Source organism: Neoarius graeffei, chromosome 17 (genome assembly GCF_027579695.1).
Source record: "Neoarius graeffei isolate fNeoGra1 chromosome 17, fNeoGra1.pri, whole genome shotgun sequence".
Taxonomy (NCBI): Eukaryota; Metazoa; Chordata; class Actinopteri; order Siluriformes; family Ariidae; genus Neoarius; species Neoarius graeffei.
In genome coordinates this window covers 57,223,026-57,250,112 of record NC_083585.1, presented here as the reverse complement: position 1 = coordinate 57,250,112, position 27,087 = coordinate 57,223,026, and the positions used below count along the sequence as shown (strand labels likewise).

The following is a 27,087-nucleotide window of genomic DNA, read 5'->3' as shown; positions in this document are numbered from 1 at the left end:
ATCTGCTACCGAACCTTGAACTAGACTTTTAACCCTTGGCTGCTGTAGTTGTACTGTGTTATGATGGACTGTGCACCAGGAATTGAGCAGGTTCTGCCCCAGTCTGTTTCATGCACAATAACAAGTCTGGTTAGCACAGTCTGTGTTGCTGAAAGTGTGTAAATAAACCTTATGCAAGATGACCTGTGTGCCAGAGATGCTGCCTAAATGGCACTAGAAAGGAGATTGAAGATTTCATTCTCAGAGATGGTGGAAGGGCTTTAAATTGATCATAGGTATGAATGTGAGTGTGAATGGTTGTTTGTCTCTATGCGTTAGCCATGTGATGATCTGGTGACTTGTCCAGGGTGTATCCCATCTCTCGCCCATGGTCAGCTGGGATAGACTCCAGCTTGGCTGCGACCCTACACAGGATAAGCGGTTACAGATAATGGATGGATGGATGGATGGATGGTGGAAGGGAGTTAGGTAGGTACATAAGTAATTTATTGATATTGAAGGAATCATAAATGTGTCATCAACCTAATATTAGCTCTCGGCCAAACATTTCATGCCCTCAGGCTCCTAGGAGGTGCCAGTGCACCACCATTCACCTAATAGGTTTCAGGCCAAAGCAGCATCCCTCACCATGAAAGGATCCAATGGAGTGTGGCCATGCATAATTCCATATGTGTTATTTCATAGTTCTACCATGTAGAAAATCACAAAAAAAACCATCGTTGAATTAAAAGCTGTGTCCAAACTTTTGACTGGTACTGTGATAGATTGGAGACCTGTCCAGGGTGAACTCTACCTCTCACCCCAAGTCAGCTGGGATTGGCTCCAGCTTCTCCCCATGACCCTGATGATAAGATGTGTGTGTACATACAGGTCTGGAAAGAATGAAGAGACCACTTTTTTCCTTAAATCAGCATCTCTATGTATGGAAGCCATTTCATTCCAGTGTCTGTGCTGGAATTCCAACACAAGCACACCTCATTTTACTTAATGAGGTATGAATTAAGTGATCACCTGAATCTTGAACAAGGAAAACTATAAAAAGTACTGCTGTGGCCATACTATCCTCTTGCAATAGGACCAGTTTGGATGGCAAAAACAGTGTGAGTATTACCTTAAATTTAATTGGAATGCAAAAATATCTATTCATTATACAAGTGTGTGTGTGTGGGGGGGGGTGATAGCATCTGTACATCCCAGTTTACCAAAATACTCTATGCCTGAATACCCTCAAGATCTTCTCTTTTTACTGAATAAAACTATTAACAAAAGGCTTGACTAAAAAGATATGTTTTCAGCCTAGACTTCAACACTGAGACTCTGTCTGAGTCCCAAACACTCCTTGGAAGGCTGTTCCATAACTGTGGGGCTTTGTAACAAAAGGCTCTGCCCCCTGATGTAGCCTTCACTATATGAGGTACCAGCAGATAGCCTGCACTTCTTGATCTAAGTAGGTGTGGTGGGTTATAAAGGACCAGAAGTTCACTCAGATACTGTGGTGCAAGACCATTCACTGCCTTAAAGGTAAATAGTAGTATTTTATAGTCAATATGAAATTTGATTAGGAGCCATTGCAACATGGATAAGATAGGTGTGATGTGGTCGTATCTTCTAGCTCTAGCAAGGACTCCTGCCACTGCGTTTTGAACTAACTGGAGCTTGTTTATGCACTTATTGGAACATCCAGACAGTAAGGCATTACAGTAATCCAACCTAGAGGTAACAAAAGCATGAACTAGTTTTTCTGCATCATGTAGTGTCATCCATCCATCCATTATCTGTAGCCGCTTTATCCTGTCCTACAGGGTCGCAGGCAAGCTGGAGCCTATCCCAGCTGACTATGGGCGAGAGGCAGGGTACACCCTGGACAAGTCGCCAGGTCATCGCAGGGCTAACACATACCTGTAGACACAGACAACCATTCACACTCACATTCACACCTATGGTCAATTTAGAGCCACCAATTAGACTAACCTGCATGTCTTTGGACTGTGGGGGAAACCGGAGCACCTGGAGGAAACCCACACAAACACGGGGAGAGCATGCAAACTCCACACAGAAAGGCCCTCGCCGGCCACTGGGCTCAAACCCAGGACCTTCTTGCTGTGAGGCGACAGTGCTAACCGCTACACCACCGTGCCGTCCATGTAGTGTCATGATATTTCTTATTTACCAATATTTCTGAGATGAAAGAAAGCTATCCGGGTAATGTTATCAGTATGAGTTTCAAATGAAAGACTGGAGTCAATGATCACACTGAGATCTTTTACTGCTGCATGTGAAGGTCTTGCTCACGTCAGGTCTGTATTGTCTTGCCTGCTCTAGAACCACCTTTTTGTCAAGGCAGAGAAATATGAATTCCATGACAATCAGATCTCATTTTTAGGATACATAATCAGTTCTGAGGGAGTAAGCATGGCCAGACCAAGGTTGCAGCAGTCACATCATGGCCCACTCCCACATCGGTTAAAGAGCTACAATGCTTTCTAGGCTTCTCAAACTTTTACCAGTGATTCATTCAGGGCTTCAGTACTATCACCAGCCCCCTAATCTCCCTGTTAAAGAATGGACCATGTCACCTCCAATGGAGCCAAGCAGCTGAGGAGGCTTTCAACCAACTCAAGGCAGCATTCACAGCATCCAGACCCTACTAAGCCATTTATCGTAGAAGTAGATGCATCTGAAACTGGAGTTGGACAGGTGCTATCACAACGTGTCAGGAAGAAAAATAAGCTGCAACCAGTGGCTTTCTTTTTGAGGAAACTCACACCTGCAGAAAGGAACTACGACATTGGTAACTGAGAGCTCCTAGCTATCAAATTCGCCTTACTGACCACAAAAACCTAGAGTATTTGAAGACCGCTAAATGCCTGAACCCACAACAAGCCAGGTGGGCCCTGTTCTTCACTTGTTTCCAATTCACAATATCCTACTGCCCTGGTTCCAGAAATACCAAAGCAGATGCTCTCTCCCAAATTTACAACCCCTCATCCCACACCTCTGAACCAACTCTCATACTTCCACCAGAGTCTTGTGTACAGGCAATCACTTGGGACATTGACAAGTAAATCCAGTAATCACAAACACAGACACCCCCCCCCCCCCCCAAGAACTCCTCCCCCCGGACTCCTTCATGTCCCACCTGAACTCAGAGGGAGACTCATCACCTGGGCCCACTCTTCCTCTGCCAATGGAGCAGTCACCATATATACCAACTCATCAAAAGCAAGTATTGGTGGGAGAACATAATCTCTGACATAAATCATTTAGCTCCTCATGTTCAGTGTGTGCTCAGGCTAAAGTACCATGTGTCCCACCTGCTGGGAAACTATGCCCTCTCCCAGTACCTCAGAGACCCTGGTCACATATAGCCACGGATTTCATCACAGATTTACCACCATCTCAAGGTAATATGGTCATCATGGTAATCACTGATCGATTCTCCAAAGCGCTACAACTCATCCCACTATCAGGTCTGCCAATGACTTTCCAAACAGCCAAATTAATGTTTAATCATGTGTTTCACTACTTTTGTATCCCCAAGGACATCGTAAGTGACCAGGGTCTTCAAGTCATCTCCCAGATTTGGACTAGTTTCATGGACAGACTAGGCGTATCAGTCAGTCTCACTTCCGGATATCACCAACAGTCTAATGGGCAGGCAGAACATACCAATCAGGAGGTGAGTTGCTTCTGATGCATATTTTGTATGAGAAGCCAAAAAAACTGGGCACAGTTTCTCCCATGGGCCGAGTATGCACAAAAACTCTCTCAAGCACTCTGTGACTCAGTTAACACCTTTCCAGTGCATGCTCGGCTACCAACTCTCCCTGTTTCCATGGGACGACACACCCACTCAGTTACCAGCAGTTAATATTTGGTTCCAAAGAAGCCAGCAGGTGTGGGAGGAGGTTCACCAGAGGCCGGAAATGGTAAATACCAAGTATAAGCAATATGCAGACAAGCACAGAGGCAAGAAACCAGATTACTCTCCAGGAGATCGGGTATGGGTCTCCACAAGGGACCTAAGGGAACCTAATGTGTAAAAAAACTGCAAGCATGTTACACTGGCCCATACAAGGTATTGCACAGAATAAATTAAGTGTCCTACAAGTTAGAACTTCCACTGCACAGCAGAATGGCACCAACATTCCATGTGTCCTGCTTAAAAGCTGCCATACAAGGTTCCCTATCCATGGAAACATGTCCCAAGAGCCCCCCTCTCCTGACACTGATGGCAAACCCATCTACCAAGTAAACAAGATCTTAAACTCCCATCACAGACAAGGTCAGCTGGAGTGCCTGGTACAACCCCGATTCCAAAAAAGTTGGGACAAAGTACAAATTGTAAATAAAAATGGAATGCAATGATGTGGAAGCTTCAAAATTCCATATTTTATTCAGAATAGAACATAGATGACATATCAAATGTTTAAACTGAGAAAATGTATCATTTAAAGAGAAAAATTATGTGATTTTAAATTTCATGACAAGAACAGATCTCAAAAAAGTTGGGACAAGGCCATGTTTACCACTGTGAGACATCCCCTTTTCTCTTTACAACAGTCTGTAAACGTCTGGGGACTGAGGAGACACATTGCTCAAGTTTAGGAATAGGAATGTTAACCCATTCTTGTCTAATGTAGGATTCTAGTTGCTCAACTGTCTTAGGTCTTTTTTGTCATATCTTCCGTTTTATGATGCTCCAAATGTTTTCTATGGGTGAAAGATCTGGACTGGAGGCTGGCCAGTTCAGTACCCGGACCCTTCTTCTATGCAGCCATGATGCTGTACAGTGGTGCTTGAAAGTCTGTGAACCCTTTAGAATTTTCTATATTTCTGCATAAATATGACCTAAAACATCATCAGATTTTCACACAAGTCCTAAAAGTAGATAAAGAGAACCCAGTTAAACAAATGAGACAAAATATTATACTTGGTCATTTATTTATTGAGGAAAATGATCCAATATTACATATCTGTGAGTGCCAAAAGTATGTGAATGATTGCTTTCAGTATCTGGTGTGACCCCCTTGTGCAGCAATAACTGCAACTAAATGTTTGTGGTAACTGTTGATCAGTCCTGCACGCCAGCTTAGACGGATTTTAGCCCATTCCTCTGTACAGAACAGCTTCAACTCTGGGATGTTGGTGGGTTTCCTCACATGAACTGCTCGGTTCAGGTCCTTCCACAACATTTCGACTGGATTAAGGTCAGGCCTTTGACTTGGCCATTCCAAAACATTAACTTTATTCTTCTTTAACCATTCTTTGGTAAAACAACTTGTGTACTTAGGGTTGTTGTCTTGTTGCATGACCCACCTTCTCTTGAGATTCAGTTCATGGACAGATGTCCTGACATTTTCCTTTAGAATTCATTGGTATAATTCAGAATTCATTGTTCCATCAATGATGGCAAGCCGTTCTGGACCATATGCAGCAAAATGGGCCCAAACTATGATACTACCACCACCATGTTTCACAGATGGGATAAGGTTCTTATGCTGGAATGCAGTGTTTTCCTTTCTCCAAACATAACGCTTCATTTAAACCAAAAAGTTCTATTTTGGTCTCATCCGTCCACAAAACATTTTTGCAATAGCCTTCTGGCTTGTCCACGTGATCTTTAGCAAACTGCAGACGAGCAGCAATGTTCTTTTTGGAGAGCAGTGGCTTTCTCCTTGCAACCCTGCCATGCGCACCATTGTTGTTCAGTGTGCTCTGATGGTGGACTCATGAACATTAACATTAGCCAATGTGAGAGAGGCCTTCAGTTGCTTAGAAGTTACACTGGGGTCCTTTGTGACCTCACCGACTATTACACACCTTGCTCTTGGAGTGATCTTTGTTGGTCGACCACTCCTGGGGAGGGTAACAATGGTCTTGAATTTCCTCCATTTGTACACACTCTGTCTGACTGTGGATTGGTGGAGTCCAAACTCTTTAGAGATGGTTTTGTAACCTTTTCCAGCCTGATGAGCATCAACAATGCTTTTTCTGAGGTCCTCAGAAATCTCTTTTGTTTGTGCCATGATACACTTCCACAAACGTGTTGTGAAGATCAGACTTTGATAGATCCCTGTTCTTTAAATAAAACAGGGTGCCCACTCACACCTGATTGTCATCCCAATGATTGAAAACACCTGACTCTAATTTCACCTTCAAATTAACTGCTAATCCTAGAGGTTCACATACTTTTGCCACTCACAGATATGTAATATTGGATCATTTTCCTTAATAAATAAATGACCAAGTATAATATTTTTGTCTCGTTTGTTTAACTGGGTTCTCTTTATCTACTTTTAGGACTTGTGTGAAAATCTGATGATGTTTTAGGTCATATTTATGCAGAAATAGAGAAAATCCTAAAGGGTTCACAAACTTTCAAGCACCACTGTAATTGATGCAGTATGTGGTTTGGCATTGTCATGTTGGAAAATGCAAGGTCTTCCCTGAAAGAGACGTCGTCTGGATGGGAGCATATGTTGCTCTAGAACCTGGATATACCTTTCAGCATTGATGGTGTCTTTCGAGATGTGTAAGCTGCCCATGCCACACGCACTAATGCAACCCCATACCATCAGAGATGCAGGCTTCTGAACTGAGCACTGATAACAACTTGGGTTGTCCTTCTCCTCTTTAGTCCGAATGACACGGCGTCCCTGATTTCCATAAAGAACTTCAAATTTTGATTCGTCTGACCACAGAACAGTTTTCCACTTTGCCACAGTCCATTTTAAATGAGCCTTGGCCCAGAGAAGACGTCTGCGCTTCTGGATCATGTTTAGATACGGCTTCTTCTTTGAACTATAGAGTTTTAGCTGGCAACGGCGGATGGCACGGTGAATTGTGTTCACAGATAATGTTCTCTGGAAATATCCCTGAGCCCATTTTGTGATTTCCAATACAGAAGCATGCCTGTATGTGATGCAGTGCCGTCTAAGGGCCCGAAGATCACGGGCACCCAGTATGGTTTTCCGGCCTTGATCCCTTACGCACAGAGATTCTTCCAGATTCTCTGAATCTTTTGATGATATTATGCACTGTAGATGATGATATGTTCAAACTCTTTGCAATTTTACACTGTCGAACTCCTTTCTGATATTGCTCCACTATTTGTTGGTGCAGAATTGGGGGATTGGTGATCCTCTTCCCATCTTTACTTCTGAGAGCTGCTGCCACTCCAAGATGCTCTTTTTATACCCAGTCATGTTAGTGACCTATTGCCAATTGACCTAATGAGTTGCAATTTGGTCCTCCAGCTGTTCCTTTTTTGTACCTTTAACTTTTCCAGCCTCTTATTGCCCCTGTCCCAACTTTTTTGAGATGTGTTGCTGTCATGACATTTCAAATGAGCCAATATTTGGCATGAAATTTCAAAATGTCTCACTTTCGACATTTGATATGTTGTCTATGTTCTATTGTGAATACAATATCAGTTTTTGAGATTTGTAAATTATTGCATTCCATTTTTATTTACAATTTGTACTTTGTGCCAACTTTTTTGGAATCGGGGTTGTAGATTGGGAGGGCTACAGCCTAGAAGAGTCAAGTTGAGTGAGCTCAAAGGACATACTAATGCAAGTGTTCCACAGCCAACACCCTGACAAGCCCACATGTAGAGGAAGAGGGTGACCAAGAAAGTTAATCGCTCCCAGATGGAGCTTCTCGGGGGGGCTGTCAGTAACAGCACGGAAAACATGAGTTCAGAGCAGCCTCCAAACATGGATACCACAAACCCCAACAGTCACAGTGCCCTCTGTCACCTGATTACTAACTACACCACCTGCAACTCATTCAGCAATTACCCCCTTGCCTATATAAGCTCAGCTCTCACTCTATATAGTAACAAAGTATTGTTCAGTGTTCCCTACTAACAAACCAAGCTGTTTGATTTTTGCCTGTCTCTGTGTTTGACCAGTATTTCCATTTCATCTTGACCTTGCTTTATTGCTTTATCTACATTGTCCCGAGCACTCGACCCTCGTTTGTTTCCTGACTTTGTTTCCTGCATGTCGATTCGGCTTAGTCTGCAGTCTGCTTAGCCCCAGTCTCCCCTGCACCTGCATCTGTAAGTGCCTCCACTCTGACATCAACAAACTGATAGCGATCAGTTAAATAAGACCTAAGCCAGGAGAGGGCCGTTCCCTTAACTCCCACAACATCTTCTTGTCTATGCAGCAGAATGGAATGATCAATGGTGTCAAAGGTTGCACTAAAGTCAAGCAATACAAGCAGGGAGACACAGCCCTGATCAAATGCCAACAGTAGGCTGTTTACTACTTTAACCAATGCTGTCTCTGTGCTATGATGAGGTCTAAATCCTGACTGATACATTTCATGGATGTTATTCCTATGTAGATATGAGAATAACTGCTGTGCCACAGCTATTTCTAGGATCTTGGAGATAAAAGGGGGGGTTTGATATTGGCCAATAATTGGACAGCTGATAGTGGTCGAGATCAGGTTTTTTAATCAGGGGTTTGATAATTGCTAGTTTAAAGGATCTGGGTACATAGCCAATTCTAAGGGAAGAATTTATTATTTTTAGAAGCGGTTCAATTGCTTCTAGTACTATCTGTTTGAAGAGTTGTGTAGGTAAGGGATCTAATACACAAGTTGAAGATTTTGATGTGGAGATTAATGAAATTAGTCAGATTTATCTAAGGGGAGTAAAACATTCTAATTGCTGATCTGATACAGTTATCTTGTTAATTGTATGAGAGTGATGGACATTACTGAACAAAGCCATGAAGAGGATATTCAAGGAGAAGGTGATCAAAGTTTTAAAAGGACGCATCAAAATCTTAAACCAAACCTTGCTTAATTACAGCAAATGACGTTAAGCATAATGATCGAAAAAAGTGTGCCTGATTATATAATTAGATTATCCTATGATAATTATTTCAAACAGATACAAATGCAAAATACATGACTATGTAAACAATATCTTACACCCCTGTTTTCAAAAGCACTTCTTGACACCAGGATGATTGTCCTCATCACTTTACTTTTTTTTCCCCCCATAACCCACTGTTAGCTGCAAATCTCATAGGATTGATCTCAAACTCATAATCCCATTTAACCTTGAGTCAGCAACTGGGATTTGAAAAGTATTTCACCAGTGGTATAAACATCCAGTGATCCAAACATTTTATGTCTCTGGGTGGATGATGATAATGAATACCATTGCCTCCATTGTGTTCAGTTTATTCATTTTGTGTGATGCTGTGGTACTTTCCCTAAATTTGTTTTCAACAGTCTAAAGAGCTTGTTCTAGGTAAGATGGTGTAGTTGTCACCAAAAAAAGAAAAAAAAATTGCCCTAGTTAAATACCCTAACTGCTATTTTGTTGTCTTCTTGTTTTCCAGGCCCTGTCGTGACAATGGAAGGAGACACATCTGTTCTCATCTCATCTCATCTCATCTCATTATCTCTAGCCGCTTTATCCTTCTACAGGGTCGCAGGCAAGCTGGAGCCTATCCCAGCTGACTACGGGCGAAAGGCGGGGTACACCCTGGACAAGTCGCCAGGTCATCACAGGGCTGACACATAGACACAGACAACCATTCACACTCACACCTACGGTCAATTTAGAGTCACCAGTTAACCTAACCTGCATGTCTTTGGACTGTGGGGCTAACCGGAGCACCCGGAGGAAACCCACGCGGACACGGGGAGAACATGCAAACTCCACACAGAAAGGCCCTCGCCGGCCCCGGGGCTCAAACCCAGGACCTTCTTGCTGTGAGGCGACAGCGCTAACCACTACACCACCGTGCCGCCACACATCTGTTAATAATTCAAATTTAATACGCTTTATGACAATTCTGACCATGGAATCACTGGACATACCACCATCCAGTGCTTTTTCTATATTCATTTTTAGCATCATTATCTACTCCTTAATTTTGTTCTTCCATTCTGTGTTACTTGTGACTATTGCTGCAAAAAGAGATCTGCATAAACCTATGTACATACTGCTATTTAATTTGTCCATATGTGACCTTATAGGAGCTACAAGTTTTTATCCACAGCTGGTTTGTAGTATACTGTCCCAGAATAGAGCAATATCATACCCTGCCTGTGCCTTACAAGGCATCGTTATCCACATCTACAGGGGTGGGTCACTTTTATTTCTCACTGTTATGTCTTATGACAGATATATTGCTATTTGCAAACCTTTAAGATACCATAATCTGATGACACTAGGGACCTTGATAAAAATCATTTTTATGGTTTGGGTTTTTAATTGTGCACTGATTGGGATTTTATTCACACTCACACTAAGTAAAGAAATCTGCAGGACACATATAGTGGACACATTCTGCAATAATCCTTCTTTAATAAGGTTAATCTGTGAGGATACACGAGCAATTAATCACTCTGGCTTGTTTACTATAGCTCTTTTTCAAGGTTGTTCCATACTAATTGTATCATTAACATATATCAAAATCCTAATTACCTGTCTTTCTACAAAACAGAAAAATTCTATAAGTAAGGCAATGCAGACCTGTGGGACACATTTAGTTGTTTTTCTAACTTTTGAGGTTAACACATTCTTACTACTGATTTCTCACAGGTTAGAAGCAGTATCTCCACACTTAAGAAGAGCTTTTGGTGTTTCAATTGTAATATTTCCTCCATCAACCCTCTAATTTATGGGTTGAAAACAAGGGAAATTCGGCAAACAATTTTTAAGTTCTTACAAAGAAAAATTTCATCTGTCTAACAGGAAACTAAACTAAAAGCATATTTCTATTCTTCTCTGTATATTCTTATTTTCATAAAATAAAAACTAGGCTCAATTATATGAAATTATGCAATGATTTAACAGCGGGGTATCTATTTGGTTAATGAACTTCAATTTCCTCCTGTTACTCAGTAAATTTATGTAATGCTTATATAACAAGTAAATTCTATAATGTTCATTCAACAAATGAAACCCACAGGACATACATGAAGAGCCATTACAAGGGCTTATAATCATATTTAATGTGCTGTTACAAAACTAGCAGATTGAACTTGTGCAACTTGAGATATATTTATGATCAAACTAATTATATAAGACATTCAATCACCCAAATAATGCTGTGTGCTGTTATGAAAATCAGTATTATCACAGTATACTATAGTCATTTAAATATTATTTCTCACAGTCCAGTAAATAACATTGTTTGCATCATTTAATAATGCATATATATTTTGCTTCCACTTTTTTTCTTCAATGTTTGTAAATGTTACTACCTGGTTCACAAGATTTTATAAGCAATTCTACAGGTGCCTTCAGCCCAAGTGGTTTCATAAAAATGACTATGTATTTAGGACAGGAAATTATGTACAGGCTGTACCATAATAACAAATAAACTATCATGAGCTGAATACATTTGTTTTTTTGTTAAACACCAAAAGTCTTACATAATTTCTTTTAGAATGATTTTCATAAGTCACTCAACACCAAATTCACCAAATTTAATTTGTTGTGTTACATGAAGATTGAGTAATCTTAAAATATTGAAACCTGTGAAGAAAAGCCCAAAATAACGGTCACTGAAATCAATAGCCTCCACAAGGCAGGGGTGAAGGTATTGCAATCTACTGTTTGAAGAAGACCTTCTGTATAGAGACCATACCATAAGATGTAAACCATTCATCACAAGTTAGAACTGGAATGCCAGATTGGAATTTGCAAGAAATACACAAAATGAGCTACAAATGTTATGGACCCATGATTAACCTCTACCAAAGTGATGTAAAGACAAAGTGTAGATATAGAAAGGATCTTTTCATGATCCAAAACCTACAAGCTCATCAGTTAAGCACATGGAAGTAGTGTCATGGCTTGAGCTTGCATGGATGCTTCTAGATCAGGCTCACTAATCTTTATTGATGGTGTAACTCGTGATGGTAGTAGCAGAATAAATTCAGAAGTCTACAGAAATATTTTGTTTGCCAACTTACAGAGAAATGCATCCAGTCTGATTGGGGGTAACTTCATCATTCAGCAAAGCAATGACCCAAAACACACAATGGACTGTGTCTAGAAAAAACTGGAAGGTTTTAGACTGGCCAAGTCAATAAACAAACCTTAATCCAGTTGAGTATGCCTTTCATTTCCTGAAGAGGAGAATGAAGGAAGAAACCCCCAAAACAAACAATGGAAAGAAGCTGTGCTACAGGCCTACAACAGCATCACAAAAGATGAATGCAACATTTTGGTGATGTCAGTGGGTCACCACCTTGATGCAGTTATTGCAAACAAGTGATCTGCAACCAAATATTAAAGTGCTATTTAGTATAATTTCAGGGATTGAATTAACAAATCACAATTATTACCATAACTCAACACAATTTTTTTTTTGTGTGTGTGTGTGTGTACTTATACTTTTTGAATATTTTTTTTTTTTACTTTAATTTTATTTCATGATGAATTTCCTGGTTACAACTGCACTTTTTGAGTATATCGGACATAATTTGACATTTGTGTGTGTTTATTGTGGGGTGTTTTACTTGGCTAAACTTAACTTGCCTCTGTTTCTGAATTTAAAAAAGTCTCTGAACTATGCACCAGGAAATGATGCTATTGGAGCAATCCCCCAGGAAATTTCAAGCCATGGTGTGGTTACTGCCCTTTTTTGGTGGAAAATTAACATTTGAATTTAAATTGTGGCTAATGAAGTCTGCAATTGTTTGGCAAGGAAATAAACTGGGGGAAAAACCAAAGGCTTATATTCTTACTTAGCCAGCTGATGATAGGTGTCAACTATTCATATGAACGTCATGGTATTGGTGGTCAGTGTCTCTTTAGCTGGACATTGGAATGGATTAATGATCCCCCTCAATCCCACTGGAGATCTCATCTCCTGACATTTACAAGCACTTCATTGAGTCTCCAGATAGTTCATATTTCTGTCATCTATAACTTGTTTTTGTCTAGAGATTCAGCATTATATGTAGCTGCCTTCTTAGACTGTCCACTTTACTCTTAATATGTGGATCCAGTTTAGCACCTGCTGGACTGCACTGGAGCCAGCACTATTTCACCATCTCATTCCTTGTTTATGAAGGTGGACAGTCCTTATTGCGATCATTAGGGTGCATCAGTTGCCCCCTAAAAATGAAAAGTTCCTCCAATCATGATGCATTTTTGTTTTTATGTTCCTTTTGGTAAGAAAACACTGGGTGAAATATTTTGAGAAAATTCAAAAGTTTAATGGTGGCACCAGGAGCTCAAAGTTATGGAAAAAGCTGCTATTTTATGACTTTTATGAAAAAATTTTGATCACTTTTCATGAAACATTATGGCACCTTATAGAGTATACCAAATATCTTAGATACACGTTTTTAGTACATATTCTAAATATATTATCAAGCACAGTTTGAGTTTTAGCTGTTCATTGAATCATTGTTCAACTACTTTTAAACAATATAAATGTATTATGAAATCACATTAATGCTTCTCAATCCCTTGCAAAGGTTCTTAACATGATCTCTGGGTCACAAGAAATCAATAAATGGAGTCCAACATTGTGATTCAAACCTTACGCGAAAACATACAATAAGCGTTTTTTGGCAAAAAATGAACCTCATGGTGCCACCATTAGACTTTTGAATATGGTCAAAAAATTTTACAGGATGTCTTTATTGGTGAAAAGGAACACCCAAACAAAAATGCATCAGATTTTATGAAAGTGAGGGCAACTGATGCACCCTAGCGACCATATACAGTGATACTTGAAAGTTTGTGAACTCTTTAGAATTTTCTATATTTCTGTATAAATATGATCTAAAACATCATCAGATTTTCACACAAGTCCTAAAAGTAGATAAAGAGAACCCAGTTAAACAAATGAGACAAAAATATTATACTTGGTCATTTATTTATTGAAGAAAATGATCCAATATTACATATCTGTGAGTGGCAAAAGTATGTGAACCTTTGCTTTCAGTATCTGGTGTGACCCCCTTATGCAGCAATAACTGCAATTTCCGGTAACTGTTGATCAGTCCTGCACACCAGCTTGGAGGAATTTTAGCCCATTTCTCCATACAGAACAGCATCAATTCTGGGATATTGGTGGGTTTCCTCACATGAACTGCTCGCTTCAGGTCCTTCCACAACATTTCAATTGGATTAAGGTCAGGACTTTGACTTGGCCATTCCAAAACATTAACTTTATTCTTCTTTAACCATTCTTTGGTAGAATGATTTGTGTGCTTAGGGTCATTGTCTGGCTGCATGACCCACCTTCTCTTGAGATTCAGTTCATGGACAGATGTCCTGACATTTTCCTTTAGAATTCGCTGGTATAATTCAGAATTCACTGTTCCATCAATGATGGCAAGCCGTCCTGGCACAGATGCAGCAAAACAGGCCCAAACCATGATACTACCACCACCATGTTTCACAGATGGGATAAGGTTCTGATGCTGGAATGCAGTGTTTTCCTTTCTCTAAGCATAATGCTTCTCATTGATACCAAAAAATTCTATTTTGGTCTCATCCGTCCACAAAACATTTTTCCAATAGCCTTCTGGCTTGTCCACGTGATCTTTAGCAAACTGCACATGAGCAGCAATGTTCTTTTTGGAGAGCAGTGGCTTTCTCCTTGCAACCCTGCCATGTACACCATTGTTCTTCAGTGTTCTCCTGATGGTGGACTCATGAACATTAACATTAGCCAATGTGAGAGAGGCCTTCAGTTGCTTAGAAGTTACTCTGGGTTCCTTTGTGACCTCACTGACTATTACACACCTTGCTCTTGGATTGATCTTTGTTGGTCGACCGCTCCTGGGGAGGGTAACAATGGTCTTGAATTTCCTCCATTTGTATACAATCTGTCTGACTGTGGATTGGTGGAATCCAAACTCTTTAGAGATGGTTTTGTAACCTTTTCCAGCCTGATGAGCATCAACAATGCTTTTTCTGAGGTCCTCAGAAATCTCCTTTGTTCGTGCCATGATACACTTCCACAAACATGTGTTGTGAAGATCAGACTTTGATAGATCCCTGTTCTTTAAATAAAACAGGGTGCCCACTCACACCTGATTGTCATCCCATTGATTGGAAACACCTGACTCTAATTTCACCTTCAAATTAACTGCTAATCCTTGAGGTTCACATACGTTTGCCACTCACAGATATGTAATATTGGATCATTTTCTTCAATAAATAAATGACCAAGTATAATATTTTTGTCTCATTTGTTTATCTGGGTTCTCTTTATCTACTTTTAGGACTTGTGTGAAAATCGGATGATGTTTTAGATCATATTTATACAGAAATATAGAAAATTCTAAAGGGTTCACAAACTTTCAAGCACCACTGTATGTCTTTTGCCCTCCCTTTCCCCAACTGTTAACAAGGAGAAATGATTATGTGGGTGTAGCAGTTCGTATGGGTGGAGCACAGAAAGACGGCAGGGCAGGGTTAAGTTCCACAAAGAAACTCTTTTATTCTAGCTTTTCAGCTTTACTCACTCACACTGTCACACACTCTACACGCACACACATGTGTTGTGGTTGGGAGGGAGCCTCCTTCCTCTGCTCTCTCTCTCCTTTTATAGGGCACGGTCACTGGGGAAGACACACAAACACAGATTAACCAACATCAGGTGCAGTGATTCTGCCACTTACCTTCCCTGACTCCGCCCTCCGGTCACAGACTGACGCTTGACCATGCCCCCGCTGCCACAGTGGATATTTTATTAGTGCTAGACACAACACAACACAACACAGCAGCTTTTTTGCATGGTGACAACCATGTTTATAGATTACAATATGAAAATGGGATATGATCATTTGTTTGTAATGTAAACACTTGTAATATACTAAATGCTTTTTCTTGAATATTTGGAAAGACTTGATGTATGAGTGGGCAGTGGCATGAGTTTACTCACTGTCCGTTTTGAGTCAGTTGACACGTCAGACATGTGTATGACTAGCAGTCTTCAGCAGAGCTCTCCATTCAGCACAGTCTTGAGTTGCCTCCTCTGCAATATTCCATTGCTTCAAATCAGCACAGACAGATTCTTTCCAGCTTTTTCAAGGTCGGCCACGGTTGTTCGATCCTTCAACTTCCAGGGTAGTACATCTGTTGATCCAAGAATTACGTGTCCAAACCAACGTAGACAACTGCATCTGAGGACAGTGTCAAGGCAATGGAGGTTCAGCATCTGCAGAAGAGAAGATGTGCTAATTCATATTCCTCTTTTGACATTGCACATCCATAAAAGCATGGCTCTTTCATTATGCTCAAGCCGTTTTTGGTCATCTCTTCAGAGTGCCCAACATTCAGAACCATAAAACATGGTGCTACGCACGCAATTGCTGTATAGTTGACCATGGGTATGAAGTGAGACAGCTTTGCAGTTTAACAATGGCAGCAGCTCTCTAAACTTTCCCCAAGCAGAACAAGTTCTGATAATCATTGCCAATTCACAACCACCTCCTGGGCAGATACCATCACCAAGGTATATGAAGCTATCGACGACCTCTAGTTTGCTACCTGCCAACATTACCTCACTGCATGGTCTTGCATCAATTGGCTGAGCTCCTCTGAGACAACACTGACACTTGTAATCTGGGTTTTCAACTAACCTCCCCCTGCACACCAGAACATCTTTTGTGTACCCACATTTTGCAACCACTACAGAAAATTGAATTCTGGCCAACCCCTTTTCTGCACACACCACAAGGATATTTTCCAGAGATTCTCAGTGTGTTTAGGTCATTACCAGAGATCATGACTTTGGTCTTCCCCATGTTGACTTTCAGGCCCTTTTCCTCAAGACCAACCTTCCAGCAGTTCAGCTTCTCAAGTAGTTCATCCAGGGATTCTGTGATTATGACCAGGTCATCAGCATAAAGCATCTCCCAAGGACAACCAACCCGAAACTCTCTTGATAAGGCCTCTTACACAATTATAAACAACAAGGGGCTCAAAACAGATCCTTGATGGACCCCAACCTTCACCTCGAACTCTTCACTGAGTGAGTTGTTGACCTGCACCCGACTCTTTGCACCACTGTACATGGCTTGTACCAGTTTGACAATCCATTCGGGCACCCCAGTGACCCGCATCGCCCACCACAGCACTCTTTGGGAGACCCTATCAAACGCCTTTTCAAGGTCTACAAATGCTAAGTACAAATGTTTTTGCTTGGCCAAATACTTTTCTTGTAGCTGTCTGAGGATGAAAATAGCATCAGTGGTACCTCATCCTAGGCAAAACCTAAACTGCATTTCATCAATGTTGACATAACCTCTGATGTTTTTCTCCACCACTCTCTCAATGATCTTAAGTACCTATTCTGTAAGCTTCAGGCCTCTGTACTTACCTCGAATCAATGCATCACCTTTACCTTTAAACAGATTAAGGATTATGCTTTCGTCCCAGTCTGTAGGGATCTTTTCCTCTCTCACAATAGCATTGGCCAAATCCACAACAACTTGGCAACACACCTCGGGGGATGCACACAACATTTCGACAACAATGCCAGAAGGACCAGCTGCTTTGTTCATTTTCATTTTCTTCAGTGTATCGAAGACCATTTTGTGAGTGACATAACATGGTGGTCCAGCGACAGGATCTACTGGGGGAAGGTTTAGAGACCAAGGAAAATCAATGTTAAGTAGCCATTCATAGTGTTGTTTCCAGGCCTTCTTTTTAGCATCCTCATCAAATGCCATGTTGCCATCATCATCAAGAATACATTTCTCACCTACTACATCTTGATTCTCTCTCCACATTTGTTTTGCCACATGGTAGATGCTGTCTGTGCCTGAATCTATGCCAGCAAAGGTGATCTCTTCGGCATTCCTCTTGGCAAAATAAACTGCAGTTCTAGCCTGGCGTTTAGCTGCCAGGTAATCCTCTTTGCTACCCCCTACTTCCAGGCTTTCCACAGCTTGTGTTTCTCTTTCACTGGGCCGCTGACATCCTCATTCCACCACCAGGTTTGTCTTCTCCATAACCCCTTCTTTGTCCAGCCACAGGTCTTATCAACAGCATACAGGAGGCTGTCTTTGAGTTCCGTCCATATACGTTCAACATCGCCTACCATTTTGTTAACACGCTCCTGCAAACAGGTCTTAAACTCATTGCATATGTTGTCCTCTTTCAGCTTCCAGACACGCCTTTTAGGCACAAACTCTTTCTGCTGACTCACCAAGTGCGATAACTTGACGTCGCATACCATTAACTTGTGCTGAGTAACACATCCCTCATTTGGAATCACTTTTGCATTGCACACCAGTTTGAGGTCACGTTGCTTGACCAGGATGTAATCCACTTGACTACGATTGCCCCCAGACTCATACATCACCAGATGATTATCTCTCTTCATGAAGTGGGAGTTGGCTACAACTAGGTTGTTGGCAACAGAAACTCAAATAACCTTTCACCCTCTGTGTTTCAAGTGCCATAACCCTTTCCTCCATGAACACTATCATATCCAGCAGCCATCATTCGAATGTGTCCATTAAAGTCACCACATTGGAAGAGGATCTCCGAAGCACCTATCTTGGCTACAGTTGCTTGTAGATCTTGGTAGAAAGAGTCTCTCTCATCATCGCTGAGGCCAGCTTGTGGAACATAGGCTGATAGCACGGTCACAATACATTTTCCAACAATGAGTTTGATGAGCATGATTTGATCGGATACACGCTTCACATCATAGACATTTTCCACCCACTTTTCAGTAAGCAGAATCCCAACACCTCCAATGCCCTTCTCATTACCAACCCAAAATAACTTGTACCTAGAATCTTTCCCTGTAATTATTCTGGCGGATGCGCCTCTCCACCGGACTTCCTGAATGCCACAGATGTCAATGTTCCACCGGGACAACGCTTCCACTACTTCACATGATCTCCCTCTCATTGTTCCAACGTTCCATGTGCTAACTCTAAAATTCTGATGTGGTCACTGACTATCGATCTGACTGGGCCCACATCTAACACCAGTCCTACCGGGAGTGACACCTTCAACCATATGGTTTCCAGTCCCTCTCTTACACGAGCTTACTGATAACTGCCATAAGAGAAAAATTGAAGCAATATTTTATGGTTGGATGCCCTTCCTACCACCAACCCCCAACCTGGAGGACCAGGAGATCACACTTAGTCTGGCCTCTACCCTTCAACCTGTTCAGCACTTAGAGGCCCTACCAGGAGTTTAATACTCCTGCCGACGTAGCTCTAGGGGTCACTGAAGCACACAAACTACCCCACCATGATAAGGTAGTGATCTCTTCGGGGTAGCAAAGATACTTTTTACTAGCTGGGAAAATGCAGGGCACCTTAGCTTGGGCATACACTGATGTAATATCTGTGAACATTTTTGGCCACCAGTTCTTGGTCTTGAGCAAGTTGTGCATGCATTGTCTCCCAGGGTGATATGTGGCTGGAGCAGTGGGGGCCCATGTGATGAGTTTCATCAGAGGTGACTTGTAAAAAAGGTTAGGTTGGATGGATAGACAGAGGGTACATGAAGTGTGGTAGATTTAGTTTGGTGAAAATGATAACTGCTCTCTCCAGCCAATAGTGCCATTCCTCCAGAGCTCATGATTCCTAAAGTCATAGTTCTGCTCACCAGGGGACAGTTTTTTTTTTTAATAGAATGCGATGGGATGAAGTTTGGGCTTTTCACCAAATGTCAAGGAAACACTGCTCTGAGGCACCTTCCTCTATAATGAAAGGCTTGAAGATGGGGGCTGTGGTAAAGGTGGTCTTGAGTCTGGAAAAGGCCTCTTCAGCTGCTTGATTCTATTTCAGGTGTTTTGGGCCCTTCTTGAGGAGAGCAGTGAGTGGGGTAGCAATGGAGCTGAAACCTTGTATGAACCACTTGTAGAAGTTCACAAAGTCCAGAGCCCTTCATAGGTCATGGGAGTTGGCTATGTGGTTACTGCAGCCACCTTCGTGTCATCCATAGACACCCTCATGACAAAACATATAACCCAAGAACAAGATCTTGATGACATGGAATTCACACTTTTATGCTTTGATATAGAGCAGGTTTTCGAGGAGATGTGACACAGGTGATATGGCTGTCAAGGGAAGGTGAGTAGATCAGAATGTCATCTATACAGTATAAGCGATGACACATTTTCCTTGCATGTGTCTCAGCACATCATTACTCAGATGTTGGAAGACTGAGGGGGCACAAGAGAACCCATAAGGCATGATGCAGTACTTCAAGTGGCCAGAGATGGTGCTAAAGGCTGTTTTCCATTCATCATCCTGACGGATACATACCATGTTGTATGCACACTGTAACTTATTGAACACTTTAGCTGTGTGAAGTTGTACCAAGTATGGGGGAGCTAAAGGCATGGGATAGAGATACTTGATGGTGATTTGTTTCAGATTTCTGAAGCTGATGCAAGACCAGAGACAGCCTCCCTTTTCTCCCAAAAGAAAAACCCAGAAGAAGCAGGTGATGTGGATGGATGGATATAACCCGATTAAAAGGGCCCCCTGTACATGGTCCTCTGTGGCTTGCTGTTTAGTGAGGGATAGATGTGACTGTGTGGGGGAGATGTGCCTGGGAGGAGATCAATGACACATCCATATGGTCTGTGGGCAGCAAACTACAAGCCTAAGTCTTACAGAGGACCTCAGCAAAGTCATGTTAGACCCCTAGGATGACTAGAGAAAGGGGGGTTAGTACTCTCCACTATGGTGGCATTCCAGGCAGCACTGTCAACATAGCTTGGACCATTTTGTGATCTCTCTGTCCTGCCAGGAGCTTTGGGATTCATGTTGCTGCATCCAGGGCAATCCCAAGATTATTGGGTGCTTGGTAGTGACTGTAACCAGGAAAGAAATGGACTCATAGTGCAGAACATTGACTTGCAGTATGAGGAGCATGGTGTACAGAGTGAAGATACTGGTTCCAGTTAGTTCACTATCAATGGCCTTGATTTTCAGGAGATACTGGACATTCAGCACAGTATCATGATCACTGAAGTTGGGCTGAGGGAGGTGGAGTGGGGTTCTTTTGTCAAGCCGTGCAGGGGAGATCTGCATGAGTTCAGATCAGTAGTTCATGACACCTGTGAGATTGGCTGCTGTATGGAGCAAGGTCAGGTTTTGAATGAGGTTGTCTAAGTGAATAGCCAGGCCAATGAATAAGTTGAGGGAGACTTGATCCTTGTGGTATGCCAGCTATGTGAACACATCTGAATTCAGACCTTGGTCAGAAAGCAGCTTGAAGGGCCGGCTCATTCCACCTGCTTCCAGCAGCAAAAGTATGGAACTGGAAAGCGCTCTGAAAAGTATTCAGGAGACCCTGAAATAGGTTTTAAAAAAAAAAGTCCATCAAAATGTCATTCTAATAAATATGATAATTCTCAGTTCCTGAAGTATGGACACAAAAAAAAAAAAAATGGGGAACTCTCTCCAACACCTTTCTGACACATTTCTGTTTTAGCCAGCATTAACCTTTTCAGCAGTTTGTGCTACAGTAGCTCTTTCTGTGTGGAGTTTGCATGTTTTCCCCAGGTCTGTGTGGGTTTCCTCTGGGTGTTCTGGTTTCCTCCCACAGTTCAAAAATATGCAGATTAGGTAAAAATACCCAGCCACTGGGACTCCACAAGCCAATGCATACTTAGTGCAGGTCCCAAGTCCAGATAGATTTGCATCAGGAACCCAAATATGCAGATCAGGATCCGCTGTGGTGGCCCCTAACAGAAGCAGCCAGAAGAAGAAGAAAGTGTGTGTGTGTGTGTGTGTGTGTGTGTGTGTGTATATATATATATATATATATATATATATATATATATATATATAAAACCCTTTTCAACAATCACAATATTTTGGTCTCAATAAATACTGTAAACAGGCACATACAGTATTCCAGATAGTGATGGTTCAGTAGTTATTGATATGTGCTACCAATTAGTTTCAGTCTGACACTGGCCCTTGAGCAAGACCTTAACACCCAACTGCTGCAGGTGCAATGTATTAATCTGACATAGGCCAGGATAAATGATCTTTAGCCTGTTTTATGCATGGTACAAAGTATGGCTAGTGCAGTCTGCCTTGTCTGATATGTCCAAATCAATTCTATGAAATCTGCCCTGGGTGCCAGGGATGCTCTTTAGACCCTCTTCCACATGACCTTAGAAAGGAGAGCCCAGATTGCAGAATCAGCATAGCCAAACATACAGGTCACATGGCACCTTTAGGTCACTGTAACCCAGTCCTGTGTTCAAATGCTCACAACACTGCATTCAACCTCATGCAAATCTAGCAGGGACCCGAGAGCCTCCCATTTACCTCATGGTGAGTTGTGTCTCACCACTAAATGACCTCTTTGAGGATGCTCATAAAAGACATAATTCAGTGTATTTTGTTAGAAAGAACAGTGGTTTCTGTCTGTCCATTTTAGATTTGAAAGGGCTTAACTGATCTTTTAACCCTCATTTTCCATATGTTAAAGTTGCAAACCAGTTCATGTTGGTGTATCTGTGCAACAATTATGCCTTTTGAGATTTGCCTTCCAAGATCAGGCATCCAATTGCATTGTTCTAACTTGTGGCCACCCTCAAGCACCACGGGTGTTTTTGAAATATATGCAGGCTGACCTTGTCTCCTCTATTGGCCAGAGGCATCAGGATACTGCTATATTTGGATGATTGATTCCTCTTTGACCCCACCAAGCAGCAGACTGTTCAGGTGTCCAACCCCCCCAAATGCATCAAATGTGTCTGTGGGTTAGGCTACTAAGATTAAAACATGGATTAACTCACCAATAATGTAAATAGTCCCTCAATTGAACTGATACGTCTTTAAAGCTCATTTTTAACATCAGTTCATTAAATACATGACTTTCACCTCCAGCTTCACTTTTACACTTAAGAGTTTTTGGCAAAACAAATCGGGGTGGATTTCCCAAAAGCCTTTTAATGCTAAGAGCATCTAAACTAGGAGAGCAAGCATTCATTGAGCTACTCACTCTACCAGTTAACGATTATCTTTGTGTTGTGATGCATTTGGGAAACTCAGGCCAGACCAGAAAGAATTCAATTAGGCCATGGCCATATGAGCCTTTTGTCTCTGCTCCCATAAAGCTGTATGGACTTAATTAAGTGTCCATTTTGCCCTCAATCCCCCTATTCCTAAGGGTGTTTTTGTTTCTTTTTATGGTGATAATTAATATTAATTCCTGATTTAGTTGTTCTTAAGAATTAACTATTGAGCTACTGAAATACCGTTCATCTTTAACATTGAAAAAAAGTGAATATAATTGCTGAAATAAAGAGTATGTTTAAAATGAGTCAAAGTATATGATTAGGCTTTGTTTAAGATTACTTTTTGAATAAGTCATAAGTGTATGTCATTTGTGTCACACAAACATCAAAGACACATACGACTTATTAATTTTAATTTTGATACTTTTATAAATATGGCAATAATATCTTAGTTATTATTATTATTATTATTATTATTATTGAAATATCCAGTCTGTTAACAAAAATCTCATTTACTTTTCCCAAGAACTGCATCACAAATCTATTAAATAACTGCATTTTTAATACAGATACAGTATACCACTATTACGATGTTAACTCTAACATATTTGTTTATTTTGTTTGAAATTATTGCTATCTCAGACATAAACAGTAACATATCCCAAAGGCATTATTAGCAACAGTGTTCATTAGTGAAACAAGCTACTTATTTTCAGGGAAGTCTCACAGGATTAATTACTCCGTAGAAGTGCTAGTAGGATATCATTAGCTGAATCCCCTTACATGTGATTAATGAAAGGATTTGTGTTCCAAAACATAATTGCCTAATGCTTTGTCCCAGAGGTGTGGTAATGTTTTTTGGATTTGAAAATGCTCCTTTGCAACAGTGAGAGAACAATAAACTCAATAATGTTCTATCTTCATTAATATTTTATACAAACTTCAGTAAAATAAAGTGCAAATACAGTTTTTAGCGGAGCACCATACCTAAGAAAAAATGGTAAACCCATCGAGTCGATTTTTTGGGGTTTGTACGTGTACCACCACAGGAAGCCCAGTTTTGCTTTCGAAAAGTTTGCAAACGAAAAGGATCGAGAATAGTCGTTCTGTGTTGGTCCAAGTTAAGACCAGGGAATTCAAAGCTAGCAAATCAATGCAAAGTGTTTGCAAAAAATAACCAACTTTGTCAGCATTTGTAAATTTCGAACGGCCGGGAGCAAGTGGCCAGTTAGTTGACTCGATGGGTTTACCATTTTTTCTTAGGTATGGTGCTCCGCTCACGCGGGCCGAAATAAATAATAACAACTTCCAGTTTAAAAGTATATGGAATTATACATCTGGAAATGATGGCAGAGGAGAACAAAGGAAAAAGAAAATGAATTTTAACAGAAGAAGAAAAACTAAGAAGACGGGAAAGTGAAAAAGAAAGACGGCAAAACTTAAGCGAAGAAAGAAAATGAATTTTAACAGAAGAAGAAAAGCTTAGAAGACTCAAGAGACCAGTTATAATTCATTCATTGATCCATCGGCCAGTTTTCTTGTCAAGGCTTGAAATGGCCACAGACTGAGAAGGTGAGTCCAGACTTCTCTAGCCCCAGTAAAAGATTTGAGCTCCTCCTAGGTGATCCCCAGATATATATATATATATATATATATATATATATATATATATATATATATATATAGGACACTTTTTCAATGGAATAAAGAATGTTTTCTATTCCCTTCTAGCGGGTTTCATTCATTTGACTTGATAGCATGCTATATTGTTAGCATATCGCTTATCCTATATGTATTATGTCACTCTACCCAATGGATAATGAGCGTTGAATATGGTTTGATATTGCATGGTTGTCAAGAGAACATGTCACACGTTGGAGCTGATGCAAATATTCAGTGAGAAAGTTTTCCGTAGCACATGCGCACAAGCATTTTCTTGTTTGCTGGTGGCGCCTGCAGTAAACTGTCGCAGTGAATTGAAAATGCCATTTTACATGTAAAACTTCCGCGCTAGCGAATGACTGTGACAATTTGAAAGCAAACATGGCTGCCAGGTTTGCCTTGTTAAATACGCAAGATTTTAGGAGAATTTTGAAAGAGAAAGACGTGTTGAACACCCGAAAGGAATGTCTCATCTCATTATCTCTAGCCACTTTATCCTGTTCTACAGGGTCGCAGGCAAGCTGGAGCCTATCCCAACTGACTACAGGTGAAAGGCGGGGTACACCCTGGACAAGTCGCCAGGTCATCACAGGGCCGACACATAGACACAGACAACCATTCACACTCACATTCACACCTACAGTCAATTTAGAGTCACCAGTTAACCTAACCTGCATGTCTTTGGACTGTGGGGGAAACCGGAGCACCCGGAGGAAACCCACGCGGACATGAGGAGAACATGCAAACTCCACACAGAAAGGCCCTCGCCAGCCACGGGGCTCGAACCCGGACCTTCTTGCTGTGAGGCGACAGCGCTAACCACTACACCACCGTGCCGCCCCCCGAAAGGAATGTGTATAATAATAATAATAATAATAATGAATGTTTTTTTGTGGTATATCAGATATATTCCATTCAGCTAGCATGATATTGAACTCAACTTCGCCTCATTCAGTACCATGCTAGCTGAATGGAATATATCCGATATACCACTCAATGCTATGACCAAGTCACTGAGTTTGTCTACCTTGGTCATAAGTTATCATGCACTAATGCTGGTTCTACTGCTATTAACCACAGAATACGTTTAGGCTGGGCTGCCTTTTTACGAAAACAAAGATCTCTTAACTTCTCAAAGGATTCCTCTTCATATCAAAAGCAAAACCTACAACACATATGTTTTACCAGTCGTCCTTCATGGACTAGAATGTGTAAACTGGACGGCAAACCTATATAGAAAAATAAAGACCTTTCAAAACCATATTTTAAGGTTCATGACAAACCACAGGTTAACAGACCACATCAAAATTAAGGAGCTTCTTGAAGCTACTAAAATTATTCTCATAATGAATGTAATCAGGAGCAAAACTCTCAAACTCTTTGGCCATGTAAAATGAGCAGAAAAAGGACTTATTAAGATCTGTGGTGAAGGTATGATGGAAGGCAACCAGAACAGAGGAACACTGAGAAAGTATTGGCGTGACAATATATACCAGTGGTCTGGTCTCAATACCAATGACCTTGACAAAGCTACACATAACAGGAAACTTTGGAAGGAGATTTCTGATATTAGTACACAATCTGCCGCAGGCAGAGACAGTGTTAGATGATGACCACTCAACGCCATCCATCCATTATTTGTAGCTGCTTATCCTGTCCTAAAGGGTCACAGGCAAGCTGGAGCTTATCCCAGCTGACTATGGACGAGAGGCAGGGTACACCCTGGACAAGTCGCCAGGTCATCACAGGGCTGACACATAGACACAGACAACCATTCACACTCACATTCACACCTACGGTCAATTTAGAGTCACCAGTTAACCTAACTTGCATGTCTTTGGACTGTGGGGGAAACCGGAGCACCCGAAGGAAACCCACGCGGACACGGAGAGAACATGCAAACTCCGCACAGAAAGGCCCTCGCCAGCCTCTGGGCTCGAACCCAGAACCTTCTTGCTGTGAGGTGACACCACTCAACGCCAGTTAATATTATTTAAATATGTTGCAGTTGCTGTTCTAGGTCCCAGATATAGTTCGTATGAAAAATACAAGTGGCGTATTTCACAGTAAAACGCTCGTGTCCGTATATCACATTATATTTATTTCTCAGACACTCTAAACAAATATTCCATGTTAAATATTGTTTAGACATATGGAGGAATAGCACTTTAAGATGTGCTGTTAAGAAAATAATCAGCCCAACAATTTACTGTTACAGTTTATTTATTTAGTGCTTAATTATAGCATAGCTAATTCGTAGCACTGGCAGTCTAGCGGTATAATAAATCAATCATAAATTTACAAGCAGAATGTTAACAATAGTATGAAACACTAATGAAATATGGCAGCACAGTGGTGTAGTGGTTAGTGCTGTCGCCTCACAGCAAGAAGGTCCATGTTCGACCCCCGTGGCCGGCGAGGGCCTTTCTGTGCGGAGTTTGCATGTTCTCCC

At 41.2% G+C, this 27,087-nt stretch overlaps 2 protein-coding genes across 2 annotated transcripts in view; one reads left to right on the top strand and one right to left on the bottom strand.

Annotated features, from left to right (window-relative positions):
• Positions 1-9,818: 9,818 nt before the first annotated feature.
• On the top strand, positions 9,819-10,655 carry LOC132864789 (olfactory receptor 2W1-like). The gene has a single exon (XM_060898208.1). The coding sequence runs from the start codon at positions 9,819-9,821 to the stop codon at positions 10,653-10,655; it is 837 nt and encodes a 278-aa protein (XP_060754191.1).
• A 5,191-nt stretch (positions 10,656-15,846) lies between these two features.
• The window catches only part of mrps23 (mitochondrial ribosomal protein S23), a 32,681-nt gene continuing 21,440 nt past the window's right edge, over positions 15,847-27,087 (bottom strand). Inside the window, exon 6 of the mRNA XM_060898207.1 lies at positions 15,847-16,172. The gene's annotated coding sequence lies outside the window, so the exon portion shown is untranslated. The remainder of the gene's footprint in view (positions 16,173-27,087) is intronic.

Bases quoted from the DNA above. Each gene is read 5' to 3' on its own strand.
- LOC132864789 (XM_060898208.1), top strand. From the start codon at position 9,819: ATGACAATTCTGACCATGGAATCACTGGACATACCACCATCCAGTGCT.